This window comes from Tachyglossus aculeatus, chromosome 2 (assembly GCF_015852505.1).
Source record: "Tachyglossus aculeatus isolate mTacAcu1 chromosome 2, mTacAcu1.pri, whole genome shotgun sequence".
NCBI classification, from domain to species: Eukaryota; Metazoa; Chordata; class Mammalia; order Monotremata; family Tachyglossidae; genus Tachyglossus; species Tachyglossus aculeatus.
This window is the reverse complement of record NC_052067.1, coordinates 45727327-45739550: the sequence shown is the minus strand read 5'-3', so window position 1 is coordinate 45739550 and position 12224 is coordinate 45727327. Positions and strand designations below refer to the sequence as shown.

The 12224-nt window shown below is 44.7% G+C and overlaps 1 protein-coding gene across 7 annotated transcripts in view; it reads right to left on the bottom strand.

Annotated features, from left to right (window-relative positions):
- Positions 1-11077, bottom strand: part of NME8 (NME/NM23 family member 8) — a 40514-nt gene extending 29437 nt beyond the window's left edge. For 6 of the 7 annotated variants that reach the window (XM_038772476.1, XM_038772485.1, XM_038772535.1 and 3 more), the window contains exons 1-4: positions 10777-11077; positions 5060-5096; positions 4917-4974; positions 3998-4104 (exon numbers count right to left, since the gene is read on the bottom strand). In XM_038772476.1, coding sequence (XP_038628404.1) covers positions 3998-4104; positions 4917-4974; positions 5060-5092 — 198 coding nt within the window. In that variant the 5' untranslated portion in view covers positions 5093-5096; positions 10777-11077. The remainder of the gene's footprint in view (positions 1-3997; positions 4105-4916; positions 4975-5059; positions 5097-10776) is intronic. The other variant, XM_038772526.1, reaches the window with a different exon arrangement.
- Between the last annotated feature and the right edge of the window lie 1147 nt (positions 11078-12224).

The following is a 12224-nucleotide window of genomic DNA, read 5'->3' as shown; positions in this document are numbered from 1 at the left end:
GCTGGGGGTGACACGAATACAGAGTTTTAAAGGTTACGGGAGGGAAGGTGCGTACTACATAGGGAGGCAGTGTGAGATACTGGAAAGAACTTTCCAAGTGCTTAGTACAGTGCTCTGCACACAGTAAGTGCTCAATAAATATGATTGAATGAATGGAAAGGTCCATTTCTAGGAGGCAGGAGACCAGGTTGCTACACCAAGCAGCTGACCTGCTGTGTTTCCCTGGGCAAGTCATTTGGCTTCTCTGGGCCTCAATTCCCTCATCTTTAAAACGGGGATTCAATATCTGTTCTCTCTCTCTCTCTTAGATTGGGTATACCAAGTACAGCAGGTTGCCTTCCATCTGACTATTCCGTATCTACTCTGGTGCTTAGTACACAGTAAATGCTTCCTGAAGGCCAACACTGATTGATTAAGGGTTACCCTACTTCCCCAGGGGTACCCTAGGAGCAGTGTATTACCGTTTCTGCGACACAAGGAGAGTCACTATTGCAAATTAAGACTCCTGTATCACTTTCTTGCTATATTATTTCTGTTAATTCTCTCGTGAGACTCTAGCCCTCGATTATTCACATAACACTGCACCCTATCAATTCCAATAATTCCAGAGTTTCTCTTCATAGAGAAGCAGCATGGCCTGGTGGAAAGACCATGAGCCTGGAAGTCAGAGGACCTGGGTTCTAATTTAATTCTGCCACTTACCTGCTGTGTGATCTTGGGCAAGTCACTTTACTTCTCTGCGCCTCAGTTTCCTCATCTGCAAAATGGGGATTCAAACCTGTTATCTCTCTTACTTAGGCTGTGAGCTCCATGTGGGAACTGATTATCTTGTACCTACCCCATTGCACTTATTATTATTATCATTATTATTATTATTATTATTATTATTATTATTATTGTTATTATTATTAAGGAGGCAGCAGCGTGGCTCAGTGGAAAGAGCCTGGGCTTGGGAATCAGAGGTCATGGATTCAAATCCTGGCTCCTCCACTTGTCAGCTGTGTGACTTTGGGCAAGTCACTTAACTTCTCTGCACCTCAGTTACCTCATCTGTAAAATGGGGATTAAGACTGTGAGCCCTACGTGGGACAACCTGATCACCTTGTAACCTCCCCAGTGCTTACAACAGTGCTTTGCACATAATAAGCGCTTAACAAATGCCATCATTATTATAATGCAACTCAAACTCCTCATTCAACATCCATCTCCAAATTTTCTCACTGCATCATTTCTGTGAACATTCTCATGAGCCTCCATCCCTGGAATCATCACAAGACACAGCACTATATCAATTCACAGTGGAAATGAGTTCCATATTCTACGATGGCAGCATAGTCTAATAGAAAAATCATGGGTCTGGGAGTCAGGACTCCTGGGTTATAATCCCAGCTCTGTCTCTTGCCTGTTGGGTGACCTTGGGCAAGTCTCTTAGCTTCTCTGTGCCTCAGTTTCCTCTAAAGTAAAATGAGGATTCAATCCCACCCCCACCCCCACCCCTCAGACTGTAATCTCGTTGTGGGCAGGGAATGTGTCTGTTTGTTGTTGCATTGTACTCTCCCAAGTGCTCAGTATGGCACTCTGCTGCACCCAGTAAGTGCTCAATGAATATGACTGAATGAATAACTGTTCTCCCTCTTTCTTGAACTGTGCACTCTTTAATAATAATAATAATGAAGGTATTTGCTAAGTGCTTACTATGTGCCAAGCACTATTCTAAGTGCAGGGGTAGATACAAGGTAATCAGGTTGTCCCACTTGGGGCTCACAGTCAATCCCCATTTTACAGATGAGGTAACTGAGGCACAGAGAAGTTAAGTGATTTGCCCAAAGTCACACATCTGACAAGTGGCAGAGCCGGGATTAGAATCCACAACCTCTGACTCCCAAGCCCAGCTCTTTCCACTAAGCCACACAGCTTCTCACTCTATGTAGGATGGGGACTGTGTCTGGCCTGATTTTCATTGTATCTATCCGAGTAGTCTAGTATTTGGCACAAAGTACTTAATAAATACCACAAATATTATTATTTAACTTCAGTTAGCTATGCTTTTATTAAGCACTTGATCTGAGCAAAACTCAGGGCTAATGGCTGGAGTGGATATGAAGCATTTATTCATTCACTCAATTGTATTTATTGAGCACTTACTTTGTACAGAGCACTGTACTAAGTGCCTGGAAGAGTAAAGTACAACAATAAACAAACACATTCCCTGACCACAACGAGCTTACAGTCTACACTGGGAGAGACAGACATGAAAATAAATAAATTGAATTATAGATCTGTACATATGTGCTGTGGGGCTGGGACGGGGAAGAGGAAAGGGAGTAAGTCGGGATTAAGAAGGGAGTGGCAGATGAGGAAAGGTGAAGCTTAGTCTGGTAAGGCCTCTTGGAGGAGATGGGCCTTCAATAAGGCTTCGAGGAGGGGAGAGCAACTGTCCTTAGGATTTGAGGAGGGAGGGTATTCCAGGTCAGAGATAGGATGTGGGACAGGGGTCAGTGGTGAGACAGACGAGATGGAGGCCCAGTGAGAAGGTGAGCACCAGAGGAGTGAAGTGTGCAGGTTGGGATGTAGAAGGAGAGAAGCGAGGTGAGGTAGGAGGGGGCAAGGTGATGGACTGCTTTAAAGCCAATAGTGAGGAGTTTTTGCTTGATGTGGAGGTGGATGGGCAACTACTGGAGTTTTATGTGGAAAAATGATCTGGGCAACGGAGTGAAGTATGGACTGGAGTGCAGAGAGACTGGAGGCTAATGCAGTGATCCAGGCAGGATAGAATGAGTGGTTGTATTAATGTGGTAGCAGTTTGGATGGAAAGGAAAGGGTGGATTTTAGCTATGGTGGGCCTGCAGGACCGAAGCAGTATGACCAAGTGGATAGAGAACAGGCCTGGGAGTCAGAAAGACCTGAGTTCTAATCCTGGCTCTGCCACTCATCTGCTGTGTGACCTTGGGCAAGTCACTTCACTGCTCTGTGCCTTAATGACCCCATCTGTGAAATGAGGATTAAGACTGTGAACCCCATGTGGGACAAGGACAGTGTCCAACCTGATTAGCTTCTATCTACCTCGGCACTTAGTACAGTACCTGGCACACAGAAAGCACTTAACAGATACCATTAAGATGATCAGAGTTATCATCATTACTGCTGTTGTTATTATTATTTTGGCATTTGTTAAGGGCTTACTCTGTACCTAGCACCATCCTAAGCCCCATAATAATAATAATAATGTTGGTATTTGCTAAGCGCTTACTATGTGCCAAGCACTGCTCTAAGCACTGGGGAGGTTATAAGGTGAGCAGGTTGTCCCACGGAGGGCTCACAGTCTTAATCCCCATTTTACAGATGAGGTAACTGAGGCCCAGAGAAGTTAAGTGACTTGCCCAAAGTCACACAGCTGACAGTTGGCAGAGCAGGGATTTGAACCCATGACCTCTGACTCCAAAGCCCGTGCTCTTTCCACTGAGCCATGCTGCTTCTCTGCCATGTCCCATGTGGGACAGATACTGTGTCTGGTGTGATTTTAATTGTATCTACCCCCATGCTTTGCACATTGTAGGTATTTAACACCACAGTTACTAAAATCATCATCATCATAATTATTCATTCATTCAATCTTATTTATTGAGTGCTTACTGTGTGCAGAGCACTGTACTAAGCACATGGAAAGTACAATTCAGCCACAAAGAGAGACAATCCCTGCTACATCTGGCTCACAGTCTAGAAGCGGGGAGACAGACCTCAAAACATCAAGTAGACAGGCATCAGTTGAATTCACTGAGTGCTTACTGTGTGCAGAGCACTGTACTGCTCTTTTTAATGGAGCACGAGGGCTAGGTTCTGAAAATAGCATTCCCTATCTCATTTCTGCAGTGAAGGTTTGCAATGATTCCTTTGATCCACCTGTTATGCTTTTACCTTGCCCTCGGTCAATTCCTCGAAAAGCAGAGGGTGAAAACCGACACCAGCCAATAAATAGAAATAGGACTTGAATACTCACTACAGCAAAATGCAAAAGCTCGTCCTCAGCCAATTCGTTTTTCAGTTTCCGGAATAAAGTTTGAACAGCTTTGCAGGGCCCACACCAGGCTTGATAAACATCAATCACTGAAATACAAGAGTCACGGTCAATGGCTTGGAGGAACTTTTTAGGAAGAGAGGCCTGGACTGGTCAGTGCAAAACATACAAAGAATAAAGTCAGTTTTACACGACATCTCTCAGATGGGTATGGCGGCTTTTCACGAATCGTGGATCATTTTGAGAATCTAATCTCTAATGGGCGGTCTGCTCACTGTGAGCAGGGAACACGTCTATTGACTCTGTTATATTGTACTTTCCCAAGTTCTTAGTACAGTCTCTGCTCACAGTAAGCACTCAATAAATACAATTGATTGATTGATTGATTGATTGATTGATTTTCTGGCCTCTGAGTGGTGGGGGCCCAAGGAACAAAGAGTTAGGCAGTTAGAACCCCTGAGTCAATTGTTCTGATACATCATTCCCATCTCAGCCCAGCAGAAATGCTTCCCCTTGTAATAATTGTGGTCTTTGTTAAGTGTTTAGTATGTGCCAAATACTGTACTAAGTGCTGAGGTAGATAAAAAAATCACCAGGTCCCACATAGGGCTCACAGTCTAAATCCCCATTTTACAGATGAGGGAACTGGACCATAAGAGAAGTTAAGTGACTTGAACAAGGTCACGCAGCAGACAAGTGGCAGGGCCGGGATTAGAACCTGGGTGTTCTGACTCCCAGGCCTGGGCTCTTTCTACTAAGCCATGCTGTTTCTCACCACTTGAAAACAATTGCTCCCACCTTCAATCCTGACCTCATCTAAGGGAGACAGTAAAATGATCGATCTTTGGAAAAATAGAAGTACTCCAGATAATGCTGTTATCTGTGGATTCAATTCTGGTACCTGTTAGACCTTTATTCAGCAACATTTCATTCCATAAGTTTTGATTGTTAATCACTGTCTGCAATTAAAAAGAAAAAGATAATTGCTTTTGCCAAAATACTAAGACACAAAGTAAGGAATTATTTTTGATTCAAACAAATTACCTGTAATTGGACTTCTTTCTTCTTGCTTGCCATTTCCCTGGAACAGCATGGAACGAAGAGATCACTAAAATGAAAACTGCTGCCGAATTTCATTTTTACATTTATTCATGCCAAATGGTGAGCTCCATGCAGGACTGGGACTGTGTCCAACCTAATTAGCTTGTAATTCCCTCACCGATTAACAAATACCACACCAAAAATCCTGTCCTTATGGGTAGGGAACATTTCTACCAACTCTGTTGTGTTGTACTCACCCGAGCCCTTGGTAATAATAATAATAATAAATAATAATAATAATGATGGTATTTGTTAAGCAGTTACTATGTGCCAGGCACTCTACTAAGTGCTGGGATACAAGCAGAGTTGAACACAGTCTCCGTCCCATGTGGAGCTCACAGTCTCAATCCCCATTTTACAGATGAGGGAACTGAGGCCAAGAGAAGTGAAGTGACTGGCCCAAGGTCACACAGCAGCCAAGTGGTAGAGCCAGGATTAGAACCCATGGCCATCTGACCCCCAAGCCCATGCTCTTGTCACTACACCATGTTGCTCCTCCACAATAAGCACTCAATAAATCTGATTGATTGATTAATCAATCAGTCAATCATACTTAAGAGCACTTATTGTGTGCAGAGCACTGTACTGAGAGCTTGGAAGAGCACAATATAACAATAAACAGATACATTCCCTGCCCACCATGAGCTTACAGTTTAGAGGGGGAATTCACAGTCTAGAGGGGGAAATTAATGAGATAACTGTGTCAAGTTACTTTTTTCAGTATGTACTGTGTCCTTGGTGTCAGTGAAATTCTGGGAAAAGCATTAACTGCTGGGGTTAGGAAGGTGCAGAAAAACTGGAAAAGTGGGAGAGAAAGAGTGAATCGAGGACATTTAAAGCTAGTGATCTGGAGTTTCTGCTTGAAGCAGAGAGAACTCATTTGAGGTTTTTGAAGAACCAGAAGATATCTGCAGAACGATGTCTTAGATGAAGGATCCGGGCAGATGAAGTATTGCCTGGAGAGGGTAGAGGCTGGAGGCAGGGAGGTCAGTGAGGAGGCTGGTGCAGTATTCTGGCAGGGATATGAAGAGTGCCTGGACTAAAGTGAGGCTCGTTTGGTTTGATTGGAGCAGAAGCAGAGTGTCCTAGTAATGCTGTGAAGAAAGAGCTGGTGGGAGACCTTAAAGCTGACGGACAGGAATCTCTGCTTGATTTAGAGGGAAATGTGTAACCAGGAGGGTTTTAAGGAGTGAAATGTGTGGGAAAATGTTCCAGACAGCAGAGATATATCCAGAAGATATGTACAGAATGATGTCTTAGTCAAAAGATCTGGGCAGCAGGGTGAAGTATGGATTGTAGAGGTAGAGGTTGGAGGCAGGGAGGTCAGCGAGGAGGTTGGTGCAGTATTTTTGCAGGGATATAATAATAATAATAATGATGGCATTTATTAAGTGTGTGCAAAGCACTGTTCTGAGCGCTGGGGCAGTAACAAGGTGATCAGGTTGTCCCATGTGGGGCTCCCAGTCTTCATCCCCATTTTACAGATGAGGTCACTGAGGCCCAGAGAAGTTAAGTGACTTGCCCAAAGTCACACAGCTGACAATTAGAGGAGCCTGGATTTTAACCCATGGCCTCTGACTCCAAAGCCTGGTCTCTTTACACTGAGCCACGCTGCTTCTCTAACAGGATATGGTTATGACTCCAGGATATGACACAGGCCTGGACACAGTGTGAGGCTTGCTTGCTTGGAGAGGAAGCAGAGCCACCTGGGAATGCTTTGTGGGGGAAACCAACATAATTTGGTGAAAGTCTGAAAGGGTGAGATGAATCAAAGACAACGCCAAGTTTGCAGGTGTAGAGATGGGAAGATGGTGGTGTTGACTGTGACGGGAAATCAATCCATCAATCAACTGGTAACTATTGAGTGCTTATTGTGTTCCATGTACTGTACTAAGTGCTTCAGGAAGAACAGTTCAGTAGAAGTGGTAGGCATGTTCCCTGCCCACAAGGAGACCACAATCCAGAGGGAGAGGCAGACATGAAAATGAACTGCTAATGGGAATGGGAGAGGATAAGGATATGTATGTAAAGGCTGGGATGGGATGAGAATCAAAGGAAAATTAAGGGAGGATTTGGGAGGGAAAATGGGGAGTTCAGTTTCAGATATGTTGAAAGTGACCGATGGACATCCATTTAGATCTGTCCTGAAGGCAAGGGGAAATAAATGAAGTAGCATGGCCTAGTGGAATGACATGGGCCTGGGTCCTGGGTTTTTATCCTGGCTCCACCACTAGTCCGCTGTGTGACCTTGAGCAAGTCACTTAACTTCGCTGTGCCTCAGATATTTTACCTGTAAAATCGGGATTAAGACTGTAATCCCGTGGGACATGGACTGTGTGCAGAGCACTGTACTAAGCGCTTGGGAGAGTGATTCCCAAAACTCCCTTGCCAGCTCTGGCTTCCCATCATCTTTACAAACTTGCATTTCCTCCTGCCTTCAGGTGCTTCCACATGGTTACCTTGCCGGAACATTAAGCTCAAGAGAATCAGTTTGGACACAGTCCAGGTCCCATGTGGGGCTCACAATCTTAATCCCCATATTACAGATAAGGTAACTGAGGCACAGAGAAGTGAAGCGATTTGCCCAAGGACATACGGCAGGCAAGTGGCGGAGCTGCGATTAAAACCCAGGTCCTTCTGTCTCCCACAACTGTGCTTTATCCACTAGGCTACACTGCTTCTCTTCCTCTCTCCTAAACTTCTTCTTCCTACTCTATAACTTCCTCAAAAGTCAAAGACACCATCCTCCTTGACCCAAAAGCTCACAACCCCAAGGTCATCTTTGACTCCTCTTTGCGTTTCTCCTTTCACATTCAGTGCATCTCTGCATTCTGCCAGGTTTTCTTCATAATATTTATTGATCTTCCCTTTATTGCCATCACCCTGGTTTGATCTCTTGGCACTTTTCAACTAGACCCAACCTCTTCTATGATGGCCTAACTTCCAATCTCTCCCCACTTGACTCTAATCTGCACTCTGCTACCCGGATCGCCCTTCTAAAATTTCGTTCAGATTGCATCGCTTCACTCCGCAAAGAGCTGCATCCTGCCACTGGCTTCATAATTCTCTCCATGGTCTCTCTCTCTCTGCTTTCATCTCCCATTCCCCAATTCACAATCTTTACTCTTTTTTTTAATGGTATTTAAGGACTTACTGTGTCAAGTCCTATTTTAACTACAGGGGTAGGTATAGGTTAATCAGGTTGGACACAGTCCCTGCCCCACAGGGGGCTCACAGTCTAAGTAGGTGGAAGAAACTGGTGGTAGGTGAGGAAACTGAGGCACAGATAAGGTATTTTTTCCAGTGGTATTTTTTAAATCACTTATACTATGTGCCAGGCACTGTATTTAGAGCTGGGGTAGAAATAAAATTGTCAGGTTGGACACTGTCCCTGTCCCATACAAGGCTCAGTCTTAATCCTCATTTTACAGGTGAGGCAACTGAGGCACAGAGAAGTAAAGTAACTTGTCCATTCATTCAATCATATTTATTGAGCGCTTACTGTGTGCAGAGCATTGGACTAAGCACTTGGGAAGTGCAAGTTGGCAACATATAGAGACGGTCCCTACCCAACAGTGGGATCACAGTCTAGAAGGGGGAGACAGAGAACAAAACAAAACATATTAACAAAATAAAATAAATAGAATAAATATGTACAAGTAAAATAAATAGAGTAATAAATACGTATAAACATATATACATATATATGTACAAGGCTACCCAGCAGGCAAGTAGTGGAGCTGGGATTAGAACCCAGGTCCTCTGACTCCCAGGCTTGAGTTCTCTCCTCTAGGCAATGCTACTCCTCATCTCTATCTCTCTTGCCCCTCCTACTGGGAACCACAGTCACTCACAAACATAAAATCCAAACACCTCTCTGCTTTCACATTTTAGCATCGTCTTTATCTTCTTCACTTTTCCGGAGTCTCTCACCAGCCCCCTTCTCCCCCCATTCTTAAATTGTGAACCTCTTCAGAGCCAGGAACCCTGTCTAAGAATCATTTGTGTATTTCTTTCCCAGCGCTTTGTACCTAGTAAGCACTATGTAACTGTTCAGTCCATGATTCCTCACTCCTCAAGAACCTCCAGGGGTTGCCCATCTCCCTCCACATCAAACAGAAATTCCTTACCTTTAAAGCACTCAATCATCTTGTCCTCTACTGCCCTACCTTGCTGATCTCCTATTCCAACCCAGCCCACAAACTTTGCTCCTCTAATGCCAAACTACTCGCTGTATCTCCATCTCTCCCATCTCACCCTTGACCCCTCACCCTCATCCTGCCTCTGACCTGGAAGTCTCTCCCCTTTCACATTCATTCATTCAATCGTATTTACTGAGCACAGCACTGTACTAAGCACTTGGGAAGTACAATTCACTCATTTATTCAATCATATTTATTAAGCGCTTACTGTGTGCAGCTCACTGTACTAAGTGCTTGGGAAAGTACAATAAAGAGAGACAACCCCTGCCCATGATGAGCTCACAGTCTGGGGCTGGGGGAGACAGACATCAAGCAGCGTGGCTCAGTGGAAAGAGCCCGGGCTTTGGAGTCAGAGGTCATGGGTTCAAATCCCAGCTCTGCCAATTGTCAGCTGTGTGACTTTGGGCAAGTCACTTAACTTCTCTGGGCCTCAGGTCCCTCATCTGTAAAATGGGGATTAAGACTGTGAGCCCCCCATGGGACAACCTGATCACCTTGTAACCTCCCCAGTGCTTAGAACAGTGCTTTGCACATAGTCAGCGCTTAATAAATGCCATTATTATTATTATTATTATCAATACAAATAAATAAAATTAGAGATATGTACATAAGTGCTGTGGGAATGGGATGGGGGAAGAGCAAAGGAAGCAAATCAGGGTGATACAGAAGGGAGTGAGAGGATGAGGAAAAGCAGGGCTTATACTGGGAAGGCCTCTTGGAGAAGTACCTTCAATAAGGCTTTGAAGAGGGGGAGAGTAATTGTCTGGCAGATTTGAGAAGGGAGAGCGTTCCAGGCCAGAGGTAGGACACGGACCAGGGCGAGAACGTGTTCACATCTAACAGACTATTGCTCTCCCCACCTTCAAAGCCTTATTTAAAGCACTTCTCCTCGAAAAGCCTTCCTGGCTAAGCTCTCTTTTCCTCTTCTCTCACTCCCTTCTGCCCTTGTCCTTGGATTTTCACCCTTTATCACCTCACCCTTAGCCTCACACCAGTTAGCTCCACAACTGAAGAACAGACAAATGAAGTGACTTGCCTAAGGTCACACAACAGACTTGTGGCAGAGCCAGGATTAGAAACCAGGTCCTTCTGACTTCCAGGCCCGTGCTCTATCCACTGTCATGCTGCTTCTCAGAGCCACACTGTGAGGAGTACTGTGCACAGGACTCAGAAGCTGAATCATGAGTCACTGCAGTGCTGTCCTCTATTTCATTCATTCATTCATTTATTCATTCAGTCATATTTATTGAGTGCTTACTGTGTGCAGAGCATTGTACTAAGCCCTAGGAAAGTACAATTCAGCAATAAAGAGGGGCAATCCCTGCACACAACGGGCTTACAGTCTAGAAGCGGGGAGACACATCAAAACGTTTCATCACCTCCTGTCCTCTTAAGGACTTTAAAGTAATCTGTGACTACCCCTTCATTCCCTCACACCTTCTAAAGGAGAACAGATACCTGGGAATTTCTTCGGAGACAAGAGTTCAGTGGCAGAGCAGGAAACAGAAGTGACAGAGTTGGATCCTGGATGCCGGTTAACTGTCACTTCTTTGGTAGAGTTTGGTCAGGATTTTGGACTTGGGATTTCCTGGGTAGGTTTACCTTGCTCTCCCTTTCCTGGTTCTCAGTCCTGATTAGGCTGTGGGTTTTAAGGCCACGGATCCTGTCAGAGTCAAGGACTTCTCTGCTCAACATGGAGTTACTGCTTGAGCTCCACCTGGCACCCGTTGGTATCTATGGCAACCCCTTCCCCATCCTCCTCCTGGTGACTATAGCAACAAGGGGTCCCACTCTACCCACTGGTTACTGTGGCAACCTCTTCCCCGTCCTCCCACTGGTAACTATGGTAACCTCTTCCCCCTCCTCCCACTGGTAACTATGGTAACCTCTTCCCCCTCCTCCCACTAGTAACTGTGGCAACCTCTTCCCCCTCTTCCCACTGGTAACTGTGGCAACCTCTTCTCTCTCTTCAATGAATCAGTCAATCTATCTATCATATCTATTGAGCACCTACTGTATGCAGATCCACCACAGAGTCCCTACCCAATAAATCAGTGGTATTTCTTGACCATCTGCTGAGTTTAAAGCACTGTGCTAAACACTCATGAGGGAATGACAAAGAAAGAAGCCTGCTCCTGCCCTCAAGAATCTCACCACCTAATGGAATAAAAGAAAAAAATTCAACCCCATCAAGATGAATAAATATGATTGAAGATGAAATCGCTGAATAAATAATTGAATATATCAGTGAAGCTGCGTATCCTAGTGGAAAGAGCATGGGCCTGGGAGTCAGAGGATCAGGGTTCTAATCCAGTCTCCACCACTTGTCTGCTATTTGACCCTGGGCAAATCACTTCTCTGTGCTTCAGTTTCCTTATCTGCAAACCGGGGATTAAGACTGTGAGCCCTATGTGAGATAAAGTTTGTGTTCAACCTGATTAGCTTGTAACCACCCAGGCCCATGCTCTGTCCACTAGGCCATGTTGCTTCTCGGGAAGCTGCTTTTCTAGAACTACTTGTGTACGTCTTTGGGTGTGTGAGTAAAACTGCACAAATTTTTGCCAGAACGTGTCACACATGGTACGGGAAGAACAAGGCCATGCATTCCTTTTTAAGGGGAAGTATTCCTCCTAGATTGCAAGTTCCTTGTGGGCAGGGGGCATGTCTAATCAATCTCGCGTATTGTTCCCCCACACCCACCCCTTAACTGTAAGCTCACTGTGGGTAGGGAATGTGAATGTGTCTGTTTATTGTTGTATTGTACTTTCCCAAGCACTAGTACAGTGTTCTGCATACAGTAAGCATTCAATAAATATGACTGAATGAATGAATGAACTGCTTAGTACAGTGCCGTCCACACAGTAAGTGCTCAATACATACCATTGATTGATTTTAAGGGAAAGGAG